The sequence below is a fragment of the Rhinoraja longicauda genome, chromosome 26 (genome assembly GCF_053455715.1).
Source record: "Rhinoraja longicauda isolate Sanriku21f chromosome 26, sRhiLon1.1, whole genome shotgun sequence".
NCBI lineage: Eukaryota > Metazoa > Chordata > Chondrichthyes > Rajiformes > Arhynchobatidae > Rhinoraja > Rhinoraja longicauda.
This window is the reverse complement of record NC_135978.1, coordinates 21,097,831-21,118,566: the sequence shown is the minus strand read 5'-3', so window position 1 is coordinate 21,118,566 and position 20,736 is coordinate 21,097,831. Positions and strand designations below refer to the sequence as shown.

Genomic DNA, 20,736 nt, shown 5'->3' with positions numbered 1-20,736 from the left:
TGTTTCTAGGTTGATTGGATTCGGTAAAAATTGTAAGCTGTCCCTGGTGTGTAAGATAGTGCTAGTGTCCAGGGTGATTGCAGGTTGGCACCGACTCAGCGGACCAAAGGGCCTGTTTCCACGCTGTAAACTAAAAGGAAAAAACACAACAATCACACCCAAGAAATAGCAGGTCAAAAGGGAATTGGACGTAGGGAGCTTTGGACTGGTACAGATGCATGGTCTCATTCTGTAGTCCACTGAAAGCCAGTTGTATGTTCACTCCACTGTTAGCACTTGAGTTTTGCCTCCTCGGGTAATGTGCGGCTTGCTTGTCTCTCCCTCTCCCTGTAACTGCAGGTGTACAGAGCCGTGGCTTCCGTTCAGCTGTCCCTGGAGGAGCTGGAGGCTGGGAGGCTGCTGCCCGCCTTCCAAGCCAGCAAAGACGCCATCACCTCGTCGGAGAAAGCCTTCTTCGACCCGTCGCTCCTCCACCTCCTGTACTTCCCGGACGATCAGAAGTTTGCCATTTACATCCCCTTGTTCCTCCCGGTGTGTGTCCCCGTGGTGCTGTCCTTGCTGAAGACGGGAAAGAACCTTAAGTGGAGGCGGAAGGTGGAATGAGGAGGAGGCACTCTGAGGGCGTTCCTCACAGAATTATGCAAGAATGTTGAATGATAGTGGTGAAAGGGTTTGAAACATTTTAATTTATTGGGAGGGTGTCCCCTCTCCTGAATGCAATGGAATCATGCTGGAGTAGAATGCATGCAGCTTCCGTTAACTGAAACATGCTCTTCACTGGACAGGTGGGCTACTCAACTGCAGGAAGTGCCACCACCAAATTAGATGTTGTAAGCTCAATCTGTACAGTTCCCTCTTCCCCAAAGCACAGCCAAAGGTCAAGGCTCGGCGCAGTCATGTCTGCAAGTGAGGCAGGGCAAGGAGTGTCCAAATAAACTGGGTATCCTCTGCCTTGTGTGTTGTGTGGTATTGGAGTCTCCTGCTCCCATTGGCCACAGGCTGCTAAACCTGGCCTTCTGTGGTGTTGGAACTGTACCAAACTCATGTCTAAAGATGTGCCCGTGCCTGGACTGTCTGCACAGCAGTGCCTGGACTGCATGCACTGCAGTGCCTGGACTGCATGCAGTGCCTGGACTGCATGCACTGCCTGGACTGCATGCACTGACTGGACTGCATGCACTGCAGTGCCTGGACTGCATGCACTGCCTGGACTGCATGCACTGCAGTGCCTGGACTGCATGCACTGCCAGGACTGCATGCACTGCCTGGACTGCATGCACTGCCTGGACTGTATGCACTGCAGTGTCTGGACTGTATGCACAGTAGTGCCTGGACTGCATGCACAGCAGTGCCTGGACTGTATGCACAGCAGACGGAGCCCAGCATCCTGCAGTAAATGCCGTGCCACACTGGGTACAGAGGTCTGCTAAGCATCACAACTTGCGATCCTCGAGCCCTTTGCAAACATGGCTGGTGCGTGAGTCAGTGTTGGCAACTGTCACTTTCCCATCTGGTGGACTCTCTCTTCCACCCTTGTCTCTCTTTCCTTCCCTCCCTCTGTTACTTTGTTCTGTCCATCCATCCCAACTCAGATGGACTCAAAATGGAGTCTCAGTGGGACAGGCAACATCTCTGGAGAGAAGGAATGGGTGACGTTTCGGGGTCAAGACCCATTCCTTCTCTCCAGAGATGCTGCCCGTCCCACTGAGTTACTCCAGCATTTTGTGTCTATCTTTGGTGTATAACCAGCATCTGCGGTTCCTTCCTACACATCCCAGCTCAGCCTCTTGCCACTGAGCCGCTTGGTTCTCCTCCCCCTGCCTTCTCTCCCCCTGCCTTCTCCTCCCCCTGCCTTCTCTCCCCCTGCCTTCTCTCCCCATGCCTTCTCTCCCCCTCCGCCTGTCTCCTCCCCCTGCCTTCTCCTCCCCCTGCCTTCTCCTCCCCCTGCCTTCTCTCCCCCTGCCTTCTCTCCCCCTCCGCCTGTCTCCTCCCCCTGCCTTCTCTCCCCCTGCCTTCTCCTCCCCCTGCCTTCTCCTCCCCCTGCCTTCTCCTCCCCCTGCCTTCTCTCCCTCTGCCTTCTCCTCCCCCTGCCTTCTCTCCCCCTGCCTTCTCTCCCTCTGCCTTCTCTCCCCCTGCCTTCTCTCCCCCTGCCTTCTCTCCCCATGCCTTCTCTCCCCCTGCCTTCTCTCCCCCTGCCTTCTCTCCCCCTGCCTTCTCTCCCCATGCCTTCTCTCCCCCTGCCTTCTCTCCGCCTGTCTCCTCCTCGCTTCCTCAGTCTTCACTCTTTGTCCACAATTGTCCAACTCCCCGATGTGAGCCCTTTAATTAAGTGGAGCTGCGCTGTAGTAAATGTTATGTTTTACCTTGTAAATACTACCTTGTATTGCTGTGTTTAATCAGCCCATTATTTATGGGTTCCTGCTGTATGGGGTAGCTTTGTAGACTCGAGCACAATAATTAGTTTATAATGACGGAGCTGTTAATTAAGATTTATGAAACGGCGTTCTCATTTTGTCCTTGCACAAGACCGTGTTGGAATTTTATTTGCAGCGTTGCTGTCGTGCAGTGGGAGGTGTGGAAGCTGTGGGAAGTGTGCACAGGGCAGTCACTGGACTGCCTCCCAGTCTGAGGCAGGTTTCCCAGCAGCTTCAGGGAGCTGCCTATGTTCAAAAAGTGTCGATTTGTCCAGTCTGATCAAAGTTTATAAAAATAACCAAAGGACTAAATTGTGTCGATGTCGACCAGCTTATTTCAGCCGGGAGCTGAGTATTGACTACAAATAAAGACGGGTCCATTTGGCCCATCTTACATGCTGTCCCACCCTCATGTTCTTTCCCTGGGGCGATGGTGGATGTGCTGGACCCCTGAATTCCAAGAGGTGGGGTATTTCTGACCCAGGTAGCGTGGCTCTGCAGTGTAGGCGAACGACCGGAATGATTTGTCCTTGATTATGATGCATCTCGGGGAAGGGGTGGAGGGTGGGAGAGATTGGGCAGGAAGGAACATCATCATATTGGATTTCCCAAATGCAGGGGGAATTCTGGACTGGGATTTCTCACCTTGAGTGGCACAGTGGGTGGTAGAACTGCAGTCTCACAGCGCCAGAGACCCAGGTGCAACCCTGACCTCGGGTCCTGTCTCTGTGGAGTTTGTACGTTTCCCAGTGACCTCATGACTTCCTCATATTTTCCAGTTTCCTCCTGTGTGAGTTTGTAGGTTAATTGGCGTCTCTAAGTTAACCCTAGTGTGCAGGGAGTGGATGCAACAGAACGAGCATGAACAGATGTTGGCATGGACTCGGTGGGCCAAAGGGCCTGTTTCAATGCCGTATCTTTTAATCAACAATTTTCTTGTGTACGAGATGACTGAAAAAATGGTCAGTTAGAGGCTGGGAGTACAGGAATAAGTGCAGCTGATTGCCTGTGTACAGGGAAGGGCGGCAATGCTGTTTGCTGCGTCTGCTTCAGCTGCTGCGTAGCATATGGATTAAGCAAGTCCCTGACTTGTCTCTGACTCAAACAGACCCTTGGTCCATCTGGACAGCCCCATTTCTCCCTCAACAAAGATCACTGTCACTGGCGATCTGCTCATTCACCACAGAGTACCAGCTTGCTGTGTCATTTGACTGCAAAATTTCCTGCTTAACAATAACCACTTCAAAAGCACAGCGGCCGTAAGATTTTATTTTAAGTTATGAACCGTGCTGTGAAAATAGTGATCACGGGTAAAGCAGTTTACTTTCGAGATACAGGGTGGAAACAGGCCCTTTGGCCCACCGAGCCCACGCTGACCATCGATCACCTGTACACTGGTTCTATGTTATCCCACTATATGTTCCATTCATTATCTGCTGCCGCTCCTTCTGTACATTGCCTGGGCTACGCAGGTTGTGCATGTTTCATTGCACAGTACCATCCCCTGGGAAGACCTGATCCTGTACAAAGAGTGGATTTTGTTGGTTTCCTCACAGTCCTCAGACAGCCATTTCTCCCTCAAACAAAACACAAGGTGCTGGAGGAACTCACTGGGTCAGGCAGCATCTCTGGAGGGACTCACTGGGTCAGGCAGCATCTATGGAGGGACTCACTGGGTCAGGCAGCATCTATGGAGGGACTCACTGGGTCAGACAGCATCTATGGAGGGACTCACTGGGTCAGGCAGCATCTATGGAGGGACTCACTGGGTCAGGCAGCATCTCTGGAGGGACTCACTGGGTCAGGCAGCATCTATGGAGGGACTCACTGGGTCAGGCAGCATCTCCGGAGGGAATAGATAGATGATGTTTCAGGTCGGGATCCTTCTTACAATCTCCAGCACTGATTTGTTCCAAGATTCCAGCACCGTAGGTCTCCAGTCAGTTCTCCCATCAGGGCCCTTGCCAGTAGGGGGCAGTAGATGGCGCACTGGTGGGACTGGTGAGCTCATTGCAGAGTCGTGTTAGGAACACTTGTGCCATCGCAGCTTCCTGCATTTTGTCATCTTTCAGGGGTGTGCAATTGAAATGATTTTCCTTGCACTAACCCCAGCTGCAAACAGCGGTCACTGGGAACACAGAAGTTGCAATAAACTGCAGATGCTGGAATCTTGAGCAAAACACACAAGTGCTGGAGGATCTCAGTGAGTCAGGCAGCATCTGTGGAGGGAAATGGACAGGTTACATTTTGGGTCGGGGCCCTTCTTCAGACTCTTGACTGGGCAGTAGGATATTGAGTGACTCAGTCCATACTGACCAAGATGCCCCATCTAAGCCAGAGCCATTTATCTGTGTTTAGTTCATATCCTGCTAAACCTCTCCTATCAATGTACCTGTCCAAGAGATTTTTAAATGCTGTTATAGTACCTGCCTCAAAAACCCCCTCTGGCAGCTCATTCCATACACCCACCACCCTCTGAGTCATAAAATTGCCCCTCAGGTTCCTATTAAATATTTCTCCCCTCTCACTTTAAACCTATGTCCTCTGGTTCTTGATTCCCCTACCCTGTGTAAAAACTCTGCATTCATCCTATCCCCTCATGATTTTAACCCCTCCATAAGATCATCTTTCAGCCTCCTGCACTTCAATGAAATATAGTGCTAGCCTCCCCAACCTCTCCCTTTAGTTCAGGACCACAACTCCTGGTGACATCCTTGTAAGTCTTCTCTGCACTCTTTCCAGCTTAACAACATCTTTCCTATCTACATCTACAATATCTTTCCAGTAGCAGGCCAGGGTATTGGAAACGCAATACTCCAACTGTGGCCTCTCCAGCGCTTTGTACAGCTGTAACACAACATCATATTTCAACCTCTACATTCAATACTCTGACTGATGAAGACCAATGTGCTGAAAGCCTTCTTAACTACCCTGCCTACCCGTGACACCACTTTCAAGGAACTATGTACCTCTAGGACCTCCTAGATCCCTTTGCTCCACAACACTCCCCCAGAGCCCTGCCATTTTCCGTGAAGGTCCTGCCCTGGTTAGACTTTCCAAATACAACACCTCACATTTATCTGCATTAAACTTAGTTTAGTGCCTAGTTTAGAGTCCTCTTGGGTTGAGAATAGATTTTGTTGGAAGTTCTGTGACATAAGGTAGAATGATCTTTGAATGCAATAGTCACCAGGACTACAGTGCAACATCTTGACTAGAATCCAGGTAGTAATGGCAAGGCTGCACTAGAGTTCAACACTAACCCTGCCGTGGGCCCGTCATGTCCCAGTGGAAGTCCAGACCAGCCTGGTCAAAGTGACAGGGACTTGGGAGCATCGTAAAGGAAGAAGTAAGCGAGAGAGGTGGAAAGGTTTAGGAAGTAAATCACAAAGCGGAGGGCCATGCCAGTGGTGGCAGTGCTAATCCCTGGCCATGCATGGACTGGAGTGGACGGAGATACAAGTGACAATGGTTTATATTGTTACCTGCACCGAGATTAGGTGGAAACTGTTTTCAGGCAAATGGCTGGGCAAGAGGAAGGGTTGTAATCGTAGTGTGAATTTTAATTACAAAGTGTCACTTCCTTCGCCCATGTATATTCTATTTTTTTACCCCCGAACTTGCAACTTGCTGTGAATGAGAGGATTGTGATAGACCATTTAGCCCACCGAATCCGTGCTATCCCTTTGTACTGATCCCATTTAATTATCCCCACATTCCCATCAACGCCATGGCCGTCAAATGTGGACATGGATCAAGGGTATGGAGCGGCTAGATTGTCCACCTGCACCCACCTCACCGGGCATCCTGCACCCACTGTACTGGGCACCCTGCAACCCCTGCACCCACTGTACTGGGCACCCTGCACCCCCTGTACTGGGCACCCTGCAACCCCTGCACCCACTGCACTGGGCACCCTGCACCCGCTGTACTGGGCACCCTGCACCCACTGTACTGGGCACCCTGCACCCACTGTACTGGGCACCCTGCACCCACTGTACTGGGCACCCTGCAACCGCTGTACTGGGCACCCTGCACCCGCTGTACTGGGCACCCTGCCCCCACTGTACTGGGCACCCTGCACCCGCTGTACTGGGCACCCTGCACCCACTGTACTGGGCACCCTGCACCCACTGCACTGGGCACCCTCCCGAACCCTGCAACCACTGTACTGGGCACCCTGCACCCACTGTACTGGGCACCCTGCACCCATTGTACTGGGCACCCTGCACCCACTGTACTGGGCACCCTGCACCCACTGTACTGGGCACCCTGCACCCACTGCACTGGGCACCCTGCACCCACTGTACTGGGCACCCTGCACCTACTGTACCGGGCACCCTCCTGAAACCTGCACCCACCGCACTGGCACGGCGGCCTGGGTCCCGCCAAGCCCGATGTGTGAATGAATGAATGAATGAAGCGGCTGCCCGCGGGCTGCACCATCCGTGCCCAGCTCGGGCTTTGGGGGAGTGGGGCCAAAAGAGGAAAAAAAATTGCGGCGCCTCATCGGCGGGGAGCCTGCAGTTGCGAGGTCCCCCCCCCCCACCAGTGTACGAGGGTCCCCCTCTCTCCCCCCCCCCAGTGTACGAGGGTCCCCCTCTCTCCCCCCCCAGTGTACGAGGGTCCCCCTCTCTCCCCCCCCAGTGTACGAGGGTCCCCCTCTCTCCCTCTCCCCCCAGTGTACGAGGGTCCCCCCATCTCTCCCCCCAGTGTACGAGGGTCCCCCTCTCTCCCTCCCCCCCAGTGTACGAGGATCCCCCTCTCTTTCTCCCTCCCCCCAGTGTACGAGGGTCCCCCTCTCCCCCCCCCCCAGTGTACGAGGGTCCCCCTCTCTCCCTCCCCCCCAGTGTACGAGGGCCCCCTCTCTCCCTCCCCCCCAGTGTACGAGGGTCCCCCTCTCTCCCTCCCCCCCAGTGTACGAGGGCCCCCCTCTCTCCCTCCCCCCCAGTGTACGAGGGTCCCCCTCTCTCCCTCCCCCCCAGTGTACGAGGGCCCCCTCTCTCCCTCCCCCCAGTGTACGAGGGTCCCCCTCTCTCCCTCCCCCCCAGTGTACGAGGGTCCCCCTCTCTCTCTCCCCCCCCCGTGTACGAGGGCCCCCCTCTCTCTCTCCCCCCCCAGTGTACGAGGGTCCCCCTCTCCCCCCCCCCAGTGTACGAGGGTACCCCTCTCTCTCTCCCTCCCCCCCAGTGTACGATGGTACCCCTCTCTCTCTCCCCTCTCCCCCAGTGTACGAGGGTCCCCCTCTCTCTCCCCCCCCCCCCAGTGTACGAGGGTCCCCCTCTCTCTCCCCCCCCCCAGTGTACGAGGGTCCCCCTCTCTCCCCCCCCCCCCCCCAGTGTACGAGGGTCCCCCTCTCTCCCCCCCCCCCCCAGTGTACGAGGGTACCCGTCTCTCTCTCCCCCCCCAATGTACGAGGGTCCCCCTCTCTCTCCCCCCCCCAGTGTACGAGGGTCCCCCTCTCTCTCCCCCCCCCCCAGTGTACGAGGGTCCCCCTCTCTCTCCCCCCCCCAGTGTACGAGGGTCCCCCTCTCTCTCCCCCCCCCAGTGTACGAGGGTCCCCCTCTCTCTCCCCCCCCCCAGTGTACGAGGGTACCCGTCTCTCTCTCCCCCCCCCCCCCCCCCCAGTGTACGAGGACTGAGCAGCGGCGGCAGCTTGAATGGGTATTATTTGGGAGGGGGTGGTGTTGACATGGAGAGGTGCGTGACTCCCCCTCCCTCCCTCCCTCTGCAGTGCTGCGCCCCGCGCTGATACATCAGCCGCCCGGGTCGCCCCGGAGAGAAGCGGCGGCGCCGGGACAGGGACGGGGACACGGGCAGGGACAGGGACAGGGACAGGGACAGGGACAGGGACAGGGACAGGGACAGGGACAGGGGCAGGGACAGGGACAGGGGCAGGGACAGGGACAGGGACAGGGACTGGGTCTGGGAGAGCGGAGTTGCCTGGAGACGAGACTGTACTGGGGGAGCGGAGCTGAGAAGGGAGGGAGCACCGAGAGACGCAGCGGAGCCCGGACCGAGGGAGCAGAGCCCGGTCTGCGGGCAGCTGAGGTCGGGGCGGCGGGGCGGCGGAGCTGGGAGTCCGGAGCGGAGGGAGCGGTAGAGCGGCGGAGGCTCTGCTCGGGGCCGGCTCTCTGACATGAGTTTCTCGGGCACCAGGACCCTGAGCAGCGCCGCCCAGAAAGCCGAGGCGGTCGTGATGAAGGTGAAGTCGGCGCCGGAGGGGGTGTGGGCGACCACCGAGGAGGAGCTGCTGAAGAAGGAGAGTGTGACCCCCGACAACGTGCTGGGGCTGCAGAGAATCACCCAGCGTGAGTGCGGGCCCGGGCTCCAGGGCGAACGGGGGCCGTCACGGTGGGGAGCCCAGGGATGGTCCAACTGTGCTGTGGGCTTGGGCTCAGGTGGGTTAGGGCGGCGCTGGTGGGGCGAAGCTAAAGAACCAGGTGTAAGATTCGGAAGGGTTGTAGGACAATAACATTAAAGGGTATTAAAACTAAAGCACAGACACCCCTGACTGAATAACACTGGGGTAGAGTACTGGTGGGGACGGGTCTGTCACTGTATAACACTGGGGTACAGTACAGGTGGGGATGGGTCAGTCACTGAATAACACTGGGGTACAGTACAGGTGGGGACATGTCAGTCACTGTGTAACACTGGGGTACAGTACTGGTGGGGACATGTCAGTCACTGTGTAACACTGGGGTACAGTACTGGTGGGGACATGTCTGTCACTGTGTAACACTGGGGTACAGTACTGGTGGGGACATGTCTGTCACTGTGTAACACTGGGGTACAGTACTGGTGGGGACATGTCAGTCACTGTATAACACTGGGGTACAGTGTAGTCCTGGAATCGTACAGTGTGGATTCAGGCCCTTTGGCCCAACTTATCCATGCCAACCAAGATGTCCTACAGTAATCTCGCATTTTGCCCATTTCCCTCTAAAGTCACAAGTTATAGGGGTAGAATTGGGCCATTCGGCCCATCGCGTCTACTCCACCATTCAATCATGGCTGATCGCTGTCTCATCCCATTTTCCTGCCCTCTCCCCATAACCATTGACACCCGTTCTAATTGTCTATCTCTTCCTATTCATGTACCTGTCCAAATGTCTTTTAAATGTTGTTGTAGCACCTGCCTCAACTACTTCCTCTGGCAGTTCAATCCACATACCCTGTGTGGACAGAGTTGCCCCTCAGGTTCCTATTAAATGTTTCCTCTCTCACTTTAAACCTGTGTTCTCTGGTTCGTCATTCCTCTACCCCGTGTAAAAGGCGGTGCATTCACCCTTTCTATTACCCTCATGGTCTTATACACCTCTACAAGATCACCCCTCAGCCTTGTGCGCTCCAGGGAATAAAGTCCTAGTTTGCCTAATCTCTCCCCATAGTTCAGGCCCCTGTGTCCTTGCAACATCCTTGTAAATCTTCTCTGCACATTTTCCAGCTGAATGACATCCTTCCGATAGCAGCGTGACCAAAACTGAACATAATACTCCACATGTGGCCCCACCAATGTATTGTACGATTGTGACATAATTCCCACTCCTATTCCTTGACGAATGAGGTGGCTGCCTTGAGGTTGAGGCCACTTTCAGTGAGTTGTGCACCTGTACTCTCAGATCTCTCTGCTCTACAACACTCCCCAGAGCCCTATCATCCATTCTGAAAATCCTGCCCTGGTTCGACTTAAGATGCAACACCTTGCACTTGTCTGAACTAAACTCTATTAGTTATTCCTCAGCCCACTTGGCCAGCTGTTCAGGATCCTTTGGTCATTTTTGATAACCACGGTATAACACTGGGGTACAGTACTGGTGGGGATGGGTCTGTGTGTATAACATTGGGGACAATACTGGTGGGGACGGGTCTGTGTGTATACCTCTGGGGTACAGTACTGGTGGGGACGGGTCTGTGTGTATACCTCTGGGGTACAGTACTGGTGGGGGTGGGTCTGTGTGTATAACACTGGGGTACAGTACTGGTGGGGATGGGTCTGAGTGTATAACATTGGGGACAGTACTGGTGGGGATGGGTCTGTGTGTATAACATTGGGGACAATACTGGTGGGGACGGGTCTGTGTGTATAACACTGGGGTACAGTACTGGTGGGGGTGGGTCTGTGTGTATAACACTGGGGTACAGTACTGGTGGGGACGGGTCTGTGTGTATAACACTGGGGCACAGTACTGGTGGGGATGGGTCTGTGTGTATAACATTGGGGACAATACTGGTGGGGACGGGTCTGTGTGTATAACACTGGGGTACAGTACTGGTGGGGACGGGTCTGTGTGTATACCTCTGGGGTACAGTACTTGTGGGGACGGGTCAGTCACTGTATAACACTGGGGTACAGTACTGGTGGATTAAAAAAATGAATAAGCACAATACTAGTACAAATAAACCTGTAGTCAATTCTTGTAACCAATTATTACAGAATAATGAAAGGCAAAGATGGAGTGGATGTGGAAATGATGTTTCCACTGGTGGGAGAGTGTAGGGCCAGAGGTCATAGCCTCAGAATGAAAGGCTGCTCTTTTAGAAAGGAGGTGAGTAGGAACTTCTTTAGTCTGAGTGTAGTTAGTCTGTGGAACTCACTGCCACAGAGGGCTGTGGAGGCCGTCAGTGGATATTCTTAAGGCAGAGATAGACAAATTCTTGATCGGAACGGGTATCAAGGGTTATGGGCAAAAAGGCAGGAAAATGGGAATAGGAGGCAGAGTCCAGCGGAATGGACTCGATGGGCTGAATGGCCTAATTCTACTCCTATGACTTGTGAACTTGTAGTCCTCAGTGCAACCAAAGGGGGCCTCTAGTTCACAGTTGAGGTAAGTGTTGTGTCATCATGTTGGAGAGTCTGATGGAAATTAAAGGTGGGGTCCCATGGCACACAACTTGGGCTAACAGAGGGCATTGAGTTACCGGGACCAACGCTGCTGGTGGTGACCACAGGAAGCCTCATCTTCATCCCAATGGTAGCTGTGTTCTGTGACACCGGAGGGAAATGGAGCAACCAAAAAAGGTTTTGTTTTAGCAATACAGCGTGGAAACAGGCCCTTCGGCCCACCGAGTCTGCGGTCATCCAGGGATCAACCGTACACTAGCTCTATCCTACACACTAGGGGCAATTTACAGAAGCCAGTTACCCTACAAACCTGCACATCTTTGGAATATGGGTGGAAATCAGATCACCCAGAGAAAGCCACACAAAGTCACAGGAGAACGTACAAACTCTGCAGAGACAGCATCCGCAGTCAGGATCAAACCCGGGTCTGTGGCGCTGTAAGGCAGCAACTCTACCGCTGTGCCACTGTGGAGTTTGGATTTACACCAGTCTGCGATTAACGAGCCGGCACTGCCCTCTCTGAGCCAGCACCACTTGGGCATTGCAGCCTTGCATGATCTCCGCCCTTTCACAAACATTCCCTTTCCCTCTCCACTTCGCCCTCTTCCATGCAACTGAAAAAGCCATCAGTTTCTAATCTGTCCCGAACCCGGTGACAGCTCGTTGATATGAGATGTTGGTTCTGATTCCATCTGCGCAGAAGCTGCCCGACCTGCTGAGTGTTCATGGCTTTATTTTGGATTCCCAGCGTCTGCGATATTTTGCGGTTGGGCCTCAGTGGAAGTGGACCCACTGAATGGAGGCCTCCACTGTGCTGGCAAACGCAGGCTCCTCGCGTCAGGATGGGTGCAGGAGCTGCTTCTCCAAGTGTGGCCACTGGAATACTAACGCTCCTCGACCTCCCGATTACACGAGGCAGACTGTGTTTACAGAGACAAGAGACTGTAGATGCTGGAAAGTAGCGAGTAAACACACAACATGCCAGAGGATGCTGTTCTTCCATGTGGGCAGCACAGTGGCGCAGCGGGTAGAGCTGCTGCCTCACAGCACCAGAGACCCGCATTTGATCCTGATCTCGGGTGCTGTCTGTGTGGAGTTTGCATGTTCTCCCTGTGACTGGTGCTCCGGTTTTCTCCCGCATCCCAATGACGTGTGGATTTCTAGGTTAATTATCCTCTGTAAATTGCTCCTAATGTGTAAGGAGTGGATGAGAAAGTGGGATAACATGGAACTCGTGTTTGAATGGGTGATAGATGGTTGTCGTAGTCCCAGTGGTGGTCCCAGTGGTGGCGGGAGGTTCCATGGTTGGGGTCAAGTGTGGGAGGGGGGGTCCTAGGGTTGGGGGGTGGTCCCAGGGGTGGGGGGGGGGTCTTGCAGGGGTCAAGGGCGTCTGTGGGAGGTCCTGGGGCAGGGGCTGATACCCCAGGGTGCTGGGCTGGGGCGAGGGTCTGGGATTCTGGGGTTGGCTTTTTACACTGATGCTGATGTTTGTGGCCTCTCGCGACGATTGACGTTTGTCTCCCCCCCCCCCCCCCCCCCCCCCCCCCCCCACAGGGTACCTGTGCGCGCCCGAGGACAATGTCTACAACATTGACTTCACAAGGTTCAAGATCAGGGACATGGAGTCGGGGGCCGTGCTGTTTGAGATCACCAAGCCCCCCGCGGCGGGTGAGTCAGGGCTGTGCCCTGTGATAAACGTCCCTTGCACTGGCACCCACTGCCAGGGACCCTCCCCCAGGGTGGGCACGGCCGAGTGGGCCGAGGGTTGGGCAGGACAGTGGGCCGAGGGGTGGGCAGGACAGTGGGCCGAGGGGTGGGTAGGACAGTGGGCCGAGGGGTGGGTCGGACAGTGGGCCGAGGGGTGGGTCGGACAGTGGGCCGAGGGGTGGGCAGGACAGTGGGCCGAGGGGTGGGCGGGACAGTGGGCCGAGGGGTGGGCAGGACAGTGGGCCGAGGGGTGGGCAGGACAGTGGGCCGGGGGGTTGGGCGGGGCAGTGGGCCGAGGGGTGGGTCGGACAGTGGGCCGAGGGGTGGGCGGGGCAGTGGGCCGAGGGGTGGGCGGGACAAAGGGCCGATGGGTGAGCGGGACAGTGGGCCGAGGGGTGGGCAGGACAGTGGGCCGATGGGTGGGCGGGGCAGTGGGCCGAGGGGTGGGTCGGACAGTGGGCCGAGGGTTGGGCGGGACAGTGGGCCGAGGGGTGGGCGGGGCAGTGGGCCGAGGGGTGGGCGGGACAGTGGGCCGATGGGTGGGCGGGACAGTGGGCCGAGGGGTGGGCGGGACAGTGGGCCGATGGGTGGGCGGGACAGTGGGCCGAGGGGTGGGCGGGACAGTGGGCCGAAGGGCAGAGTGGGATTCTACCCGTTACAGAGCCAGTCTCTCAGTACTTCTTTCCCTTTCGAGTTCCTACCTCCATGGAGCCTGTCTCCATCCGCTCCGATTCACCAACAATAGACAATAGGTGCAGGAGGAGGTTATTCGGCCCTTCGAGCCAGCACCGCCATTCAATGTGATCATGGCTGATCATTCTCAATCAGTACCCCGTTCCTGCCTTCTCCCCATACCCCCTGACTCCGCTATCCTTAAGAGCTCTATCTAGCTCTCTCTTGAATGCATTCAGAGAACTGGCCTCCACTGCCTTCTGAGGCAGAGAATTCCACAGATTCACAACTCTCTGACTGAAAAAGTTTTTCCTCATCTCCGTTCTAAATGGCCTACCCCTTATTCTTAAATTGTGGCCCCTTGTTCTGGACTCCCCCAACATTGGGAACATGTTTCCTGTCCAACCCCTTAATAATCTTATACGTTTCGATAAGATCCCCTCTCATCCTTCTAAATTCCAGTGTATACGAGCCTAGTCGTCCCAGTCTTTCAACATCACGGAACTGTGACACCCCTGGACCCCAGTGAGCACAGGACTGCCCCCCCCCCCCCCCGGCCGGCTTGCTGTGGTACTGAGAGCCTGGCTAGCTGCTCCAACCCAGTCCCAACCTCTGCCCACTGATCGGGGCACAGCTCAGGCAAGTCCTGTTCACCAACATCAGGACAATCAGGCTGCCTGGTCAGCCCGCTCCCAGCCATCAATGGAGGGAAGATCACTCACCAGCGACCTGCCCACCGGCCGGTGGGGGTTTCACCGGGACCCTCGGCTCGCGACCTCGCCACAGTCCGGTTCCACCACGGACCAGTGGCCTTGACACTACGGCCGCGCTGGACCGAGCCTGGCACCGGGGAGCCCGGGTAAACCGGCCAGTGGGCACCGGGGGACACTGCGGTGTCTGGGGTCGGACCTCACACCGGGGGGAGATGGTGGTCGGAGTCACCTGTCCCAGCCCCAGCACATCAGGGTGGGAGTTGCTCAGGGCAGGGGCCTGGAACAAGCCGCCTTCTGCTGCTCCATCTGTGACCGTCCCTCCAGCAGAAGGTCAGGGTGGGCATGGCCGCTGGTTCACCTCTATTCACATCCCCTCAGTGGGTGAAGACCCCCGTGCCCGACGGCAGCAAGACTCGGGCAACGTTCAGGCAGCGGCTGGTACATCGGAGGCAACATTTGTGCCACGTCAGTGCCAGTGAACAACCCTTCCTGTCCACCACCTGCCCTCACATCCTCTGGCATTCCCATCGTGGCCCGGACATCCCTCCGTTCCTTCAACCCCCCCCCCCCCCCCCCCCAACAACATGCCCACCTGCTCAGGGCTATCAAGGGAAGGGCAGTAACTGCTCGCCTTGTCCTTGATGCCAGGTAAGTAAATAGAAGACCCAGGGCAAGAGCAATCTGTTGGATCGCTCCCGATCACCCCAGGACCTGAACTGCCACCCCCCACCCCTCCCCCCCCACCCACCCCCCAACCCCCCCCCCCATCCCAACCCCCCACCACCCCACCCCAATCCCCCAACCCCCCCCATCCCAACCCCCCACCCGTTACTCCCTCACCCCACCCCACCCCCTCCCCCCCCACCCCAACCCGCGCGGGCATGGAGCTCCCCCTGGGTGGGGGAGATTGTCTGGACCCCCCGTGAGCCCGGTCCTGCCCCTGGGGTGCGGGGTTGTTGTGCCCACCCTACCCTCTGCAGCCGTGCCCCCGTTCCCTGCGCCCCCGCTAACTGGTGTCCGTGTTGTTGCAGAGCGGGAGCCGTCTGACCGCAAGGAGGCCGATGCCAATTCCGGGCGCTTCGTGCGCTACCAGTTCACGCCCGCCTTCCTGCGACTGCGACAGGTCGGGGCCACGTGAGTTCCCCAGACCCCCAGGGAGAGAGGGGGGACCCTCGTAGAATCATCCACTCTTTCCTCCACCTCCCCTGGGGTGGGGGAGTTTGGGGCAAGACTGGGAAGGTGGGCTCGGGGGTGGGGGTGGGGTGTCTCTGGCCAGAGGTTTGGGGTGGTTTGGGGGTGGGGGGTGGTCTCTGGGCCAGGAGGGGGGTCTCTTTGCCAGGTAGCGGGTGGGCCCTGGGCCGGGTATGGGAGGGGGTTTCTAGGGCATGTGGAGGGGTCTCTGGGCCAAGAAAGGGGTGAGTGTGACTCAGGGTGGGGGTTTCAAGACCAGGTGGAGGGTGCGCTCTGGTGTGGGGGTCTCTGGGCCGGGTGTGTGTGTGGGGGGGTTGGGACAGGTGTGGGGGGGGGGGGGTTGGGCCAGGTGTGGGGGGGCGGGGTTGGGCCAGGTGTGGGGGTCTCTGGGCCAGGTGTGTGTGTGGGGGGGGGGGGGGTTGAGCCAGGTGTGGGGGTCTCTGGGCCGGGTGGGGAGTGGGGCTTTGTGCCTGGGGGAGGGGGGGGGGGGGGGAGGGGGTTAGGGAGTTCAGGCCAGGGTGGGGAGGGGGAGGGGGGGTGGTGATGCTGACCCCATGATATTGTGCCCAGTCACGGTCAATGCCCCTTTCCCCCCGGCAGGGTGGAGTTCACTGTGGGCGACAAACCCATCAACAATTTCCGGATGATCGAGAGGCACTACTTCCGCGAACAGCTGCTCAAGAGCTTTGACTTTGAGTTTGGTTTCTGCATCCCCGGCAGCAAGAACACCTGCGAGCACATCTACGACTTCCCCCAGCTGTCCGAGGAGCTGAGTGAGTCTGTCCGTGCCGCCCCCCTCACCCTCACCACCCTCACCCTGCCCCACCTCACCCTGCCCACCCTCCCCCTCACCCTGCTCCCCCACTCCCTCACCGCCTACCCCTCACTGCCCACCCTCCCCTTCACCACCCTCACCCTGCCCACCCTCACCCTGCGCCCCCCTCACCCTGCCCACCCTCACCCTCCCCCCCACTCCCTCAATCTTCCCCCCCTCACACTGCCCACCCTCCCCCTCACTCTGCCCACCCTCTCCCTCACCGCTCCTCACCCTCACTCTACCCGCCCCTCGGTCTCCCTTTCCCTGCCCCTCGCCTTGCCCGCCCCTCCGGCTGGGACAGCAGAAGTGGGAGGCCATTCAGCCCCTCTCCCTGCCCTACCATCCCTGAGTTGTGCTCAGTCTGTGTTTTCACCGCCTTTGATGATCCTTTTGCCCTGTCGCTCAGCTGATGTTCACGGACTGACCGCAGCCTCTGCATCTGTAAGGGGCACAGTGTCAGATGTTCCTGAACCTCAGCATTGAGTCTGAGAAGTACAGCACAACGTAAGGCCCTTGGGCCCAACTCATCTGTGCTGACCTAGATACCTGTCTAGATCAAATCCCATTTTACTTTGTTTCATAAGTTCATAAAGCATTGGAGCAAAATTAGGCCATTCGGCCCATCGAGTCTACTCCACCATTCAACCATGGCCGTTCTATCTTTCCCTCTCAACCTCATTGCCTTCTCCCCGTAACCTTTAACACCTTTATTAATCAACCTACCAGCCTCCACTTTATAAATATCCATTGACGGCCTCCGCAGCCACCTGTGGCCATGAATTCCACAGATTCACCATCCTGTGGCTAAACAAATTCCTCCTCATCTCCTTTCTAAAGGCACGTCTACCTTTGGCCCATAACCCTCTACAACCTGTGCTATACACCTGTCTAAACCTACATTATCATGGCACCTGCCTCCATCATTTCCTCTGGCAACTGCTTGTATATACCTGCCACCCTCTGTGTGAAAGAGTTGCCCCTCGGGGTTTCTCAGGCGTGGGTGCTGCATCTGTACACAGCTGGATGGGGGAGGGTACGTGGTAAAGATGCCGAGGGTAAAGATGCAGGGGAGGCCACCCCTGGGGGTATTTAACCAGCTTGTCCGCAGAGGGCACAGCAGGGACTCGATGGGCCGATTGGTCTCCTGTTGTCTGCAGCTGGTCCAAAGCGCTCTCTAACGGCACTCCTCCTTCCCGCCCCAGTCCAGGAGATGTCCACCCGGCCCTACCACACCCGCTCCGACAGCTTCTACTTCGTGGACAACAAGCTGGTGATGCACAACAAAGCCGACTACGCCTACGGGAGCGGCCCCTGACCCCCCCCCCCCCCACCGGACCCCCGGACCCCCGGACCCCTGGAGCCACGGACCCCCGGACCCCTGGAGCCACGGACCCCCGGACCCCCGGAGCCCCGGACCCCCGGACCCCCGGACCCCCGGACCCCCGGACCCCCGGACCCCCGGACACCCGGACCCCCGGACCCCTGGAGCCACGGACCCCCGGACCCCTGGAGCCACGGCGTCGGCAGGACCTCTCCTCAGCCCACCGCCTGCACCCTCGGAACACATCCCGGGCTGTCTCCCCAGGGAGTTATTCCCCTGGCACCCAGGGGTGCTGCCTGTCTTCTGGGGACCGGTAACTGGGCGTTGTGCTGGGTAGTGTGGGGTGGTTAACCCGCGGACCCCGAGTCTGAGCTCTTCTCCCCCCCCCCCCCCCCGCCCACTGCCCCACCCTCCCCACAGTTGCCCCGACATCGCGGGCAGAGGCTCACCCTCTATGGGTTCATCTTTCATCATCCATTGGGACCACTCCCCGACACACACACATGCGCCCCCCCCCCTCTCACACACACATGCCCCCCCTCCCCCTCTCACACGGACACATCTCCCCCCTCCCCCCATCACACACACATCTGCCCCCTCTCACACGGACACATCTCCCCCCCTCCCCCATCACACACACATCTGCCCCCTCTCACACGGACACATCTCCCCCATCACACACACATCTGCCCCCTCTCACACGGACACATCTGCCCCCTCCCCCATCACACACACACACATGCCCCCTCCCTCTCTCACACATCTCCCCCCTCACACACACACATGCCCCCCCCTCCCTCTCTCACACATCTCCCCCCCTCCCCTTCATAAGGACACACCTGCCCCCCACCCCCTCACACGGACACACACATCTCCCCCCCTCCCCCTCACACAGACACACTTGCCCCCCCTCCCCTTCACACACACACACACACCTGCCCCCACCCCCTCTCCCACACACGGACACACTTGCTCCCTCTCGCGCACACACACATCTGGCCGCCTCCCCCCCCCCCCCCCCCCGCACACAACTGGGGTGGGTGGGCTGCAGTTGTGACCCTGGGGAGATGCACATCAGCTGGGGATGTTAAGAATGGGTGGGGGTGTTGAAAGAATGAGGGCTGTGAGAATGTGGGGGGGGGGGGGAGAGGGTGAGGGAGGAGGGGTGGGGTGAGGGGGTAAAATGGGAGAGGTGATGGGCTGTGGAAAGTGAGGGTGGGAGTTGTGGGGTGGAGGGTGGGATAGGAGGGTGGGATGAGAGTCATGGGGAGTGGGTGTGTGTTGAATGAGGGTGGTGATGAGAGAGGATGGTTGGGAGATGTGGGGTGAGAGGGGTGTGGGTGAGTTTGTGGGGGGGGGGGGGGAGTGATGGGTTTGGGGGTGAGAGGTGTTGTGTGTGCTTGTCATTTGATGTTGGGCCCCACTGTAATCACCGGTAACCTGTGTCCCCCTCGCCACACTGTCATGGGCAGCTCCTGTTGCTGGTGTGGACATAGACGTTGATTGTGAGTTGTAAATAAAGACAGTGCACACCGTTACAATTGAGCCTGAGGTCCACTCCTCCCTCCACAGCCGCTGCCCGACCTGCTGAGTGTTTCCAGAAGCAGCAGACTTGAACACGGTAGCCACTTCAAACCGTTTAATATAAAATATGTACAAGTTTCCGTCAGTAAAAGGCACATAGTTTGAATCGGTTCTGCATTTACCGGCGCCTCCGTGGTGGGTGGGTTCGGTGATGCTGTTCCCCACGAGACTGGTCTCCCGTGATGAACATGCCACACGGGCACATAGTCACACACTGACATCCTCTCACACTAACTCGAGAGAAAGCCTGTGGTGTGCTTGCCTTCACCGGTCGGGGCACCGTTGACAGGCAGGACGTCATGTTGCAGCTTTGTAGGTCTTTGGTTGGGTAGCAAGTGGAATATTGCGCGCAGTCCTGGTCGCCCCATTACAGGAAGGATGTGGAGTCTTTGGAGAGGGTGCAGAAGAGGTTTACCAGAGTCCTGCCGGGATTACAGGGTGTTAACTACACGGAGAGGTTGGACAAACTTGGACTGTGTTCTCTGGAGCGATGACCTGATAAAATTATATAAAATAAAGATTGGGTAGACTGTCCGAACCTTTCCCCCCCCCCCCCCCCCCCAAGGTAGAAATGTTAACGACTAAAGGCATAACTTTAAGGTTCGAGGGGAAAAGATTAAAGGAGATGCACAGACATGTTTTTGTTTAGAGTGGTGGGTGTCTAGAACACTGCTTGGCCATGGGACCAGATACAATAGTGGCATATACCAGGCACATGGATGTACAGCGAATGGAGGGATATGGATCACGTGTGGGCAGAAGAGGTTACTTTAACCTGGCGTCATGTTTGAATTCGGACAATTGTTATTGCCTCTGATGTTGTTTCGGAGGGAGCCCACCACTGTGGAGCGTGGAAAACTAGGGAGCTCGTGGCCTGCTCTTTGGCAGCAGTCGTGCACACACAGGGAAGACGTCTTTCATCCAGACATCTTTCCCAGAGCCAGAGGCATCTCACAAACAGACGCATCCATGCCTTTGATTTGCTGCAAAGTATCGCTTGTCTAATCTGAGACTGACACCAAGTGCTGGAGTAACTCAGCGGCTCAGGCAGCATCTCTGGAGAAAAGGAATAGGTGATGATTCAGGTTGAGACCTTTCTTCAGAGAGATTCAGGGGAACGGGAACTGAGACATATAGGAGGAACATAAGGCAAATGAATTAAATATATGCAAAAAGCAATGATGATCATCGAAAGGTGGAGCCCACAGTGGTCCATTGTTGGCTGTGGAGTAGGTGATAGCGAGTTATACAGATAGTGAAACTCAACAGGATGACGGTGAAACCAGTACGGCGACTAGGGTGGGAGAGGGACAGAGAGAGAGAGAGAGAGAGAGAGAGAGTGAGAGAGAGATAGAGAGAGAGAGGGGATGCAAGGGTTACTTGAAGTTTGAGAAAACAATCAATTGTCGTTTGAGGAGAGATTGAAAAGCCTAGGCTTGTATTCACTGGAGTTTAGAAGGATGAGAGGG

General features: G+C 56.9%; 2 protein-coding genes across 3 annotated transcripts in view; both read left to right on the top strand.

Moving 5' to 3' along the window:
• pigs (phosphatidylinositol glycan anchor biosynthesis, class S) overlaps positions 1–2,999 on the top strand; it is a 28,156-nt gene extending 25,157 nt beyond the window's left edge. The window contains exon 11 of one of the 2 annotated variants that reach the window (XM_078422336.1): positions 340–2,999. In XM_078422336.1, coding sequence (XP_078278462.1) covers positions 340–603 — 264 coding nt within the window. In that variant the 3' untranslated portion in view covers positions 604–2,999. The remainder of the gene's footprint in view (positions 1–339) is intronic. The other variant, XM_078422335.1, reaches the window with a different exon arrangement.
• A 5,310-nt stretch (positions 3,000–8,309) lies between these two features.
• Positions 8,310–18,838, top strand: LOC144606166 (protein unc-119 homolog A-like). Its single transcript, XM_078421993.1, has 5 exons — positions 8,310–8,725; positions 12,817–12,930; positions 15,386–15,488; positions 16,146–16,318; positions 17,565–18,838. The coding sequence occupies exons 1-5, from the start codon at positions 8,554–8,556 to the stop codon at positions 17,675–17,677; spliced, it is 675 nt and encodes a 224-aa protein (XP_078278119.1). The 5' UTR covers positions 8,310–8,553; the 3' UTR covers positions 17,678–18,838.
• The last annotated feature ends 1,898 nt before the right edge of the window (positions 18,839–20,736 follow it).

Coding starts and splice junctions, on each gene's coding strand:
- LOC144606166 (XM_078421993.1), top strand. CDS start 8,554: ATGAGTTTCTCGGGCACCAGGACCCTGAGCAGCGCCGCCCAGAAAGCC. Junction 15,489..16,145: donor CTGCGACAGGTCGGGGCCAC/GTGAGTTCCCCA, acceptor TCCCCCCGGCAG/GGTGGAGTTCACTGTGGGCG. Junction 16,319..17,564: donor CCAGCTGTCCGAGGAGCTGA/GTGAGTCTGTCC, acceptor TTCCCGCCCCAG/TCCAGGAGATGTCCACCCGG.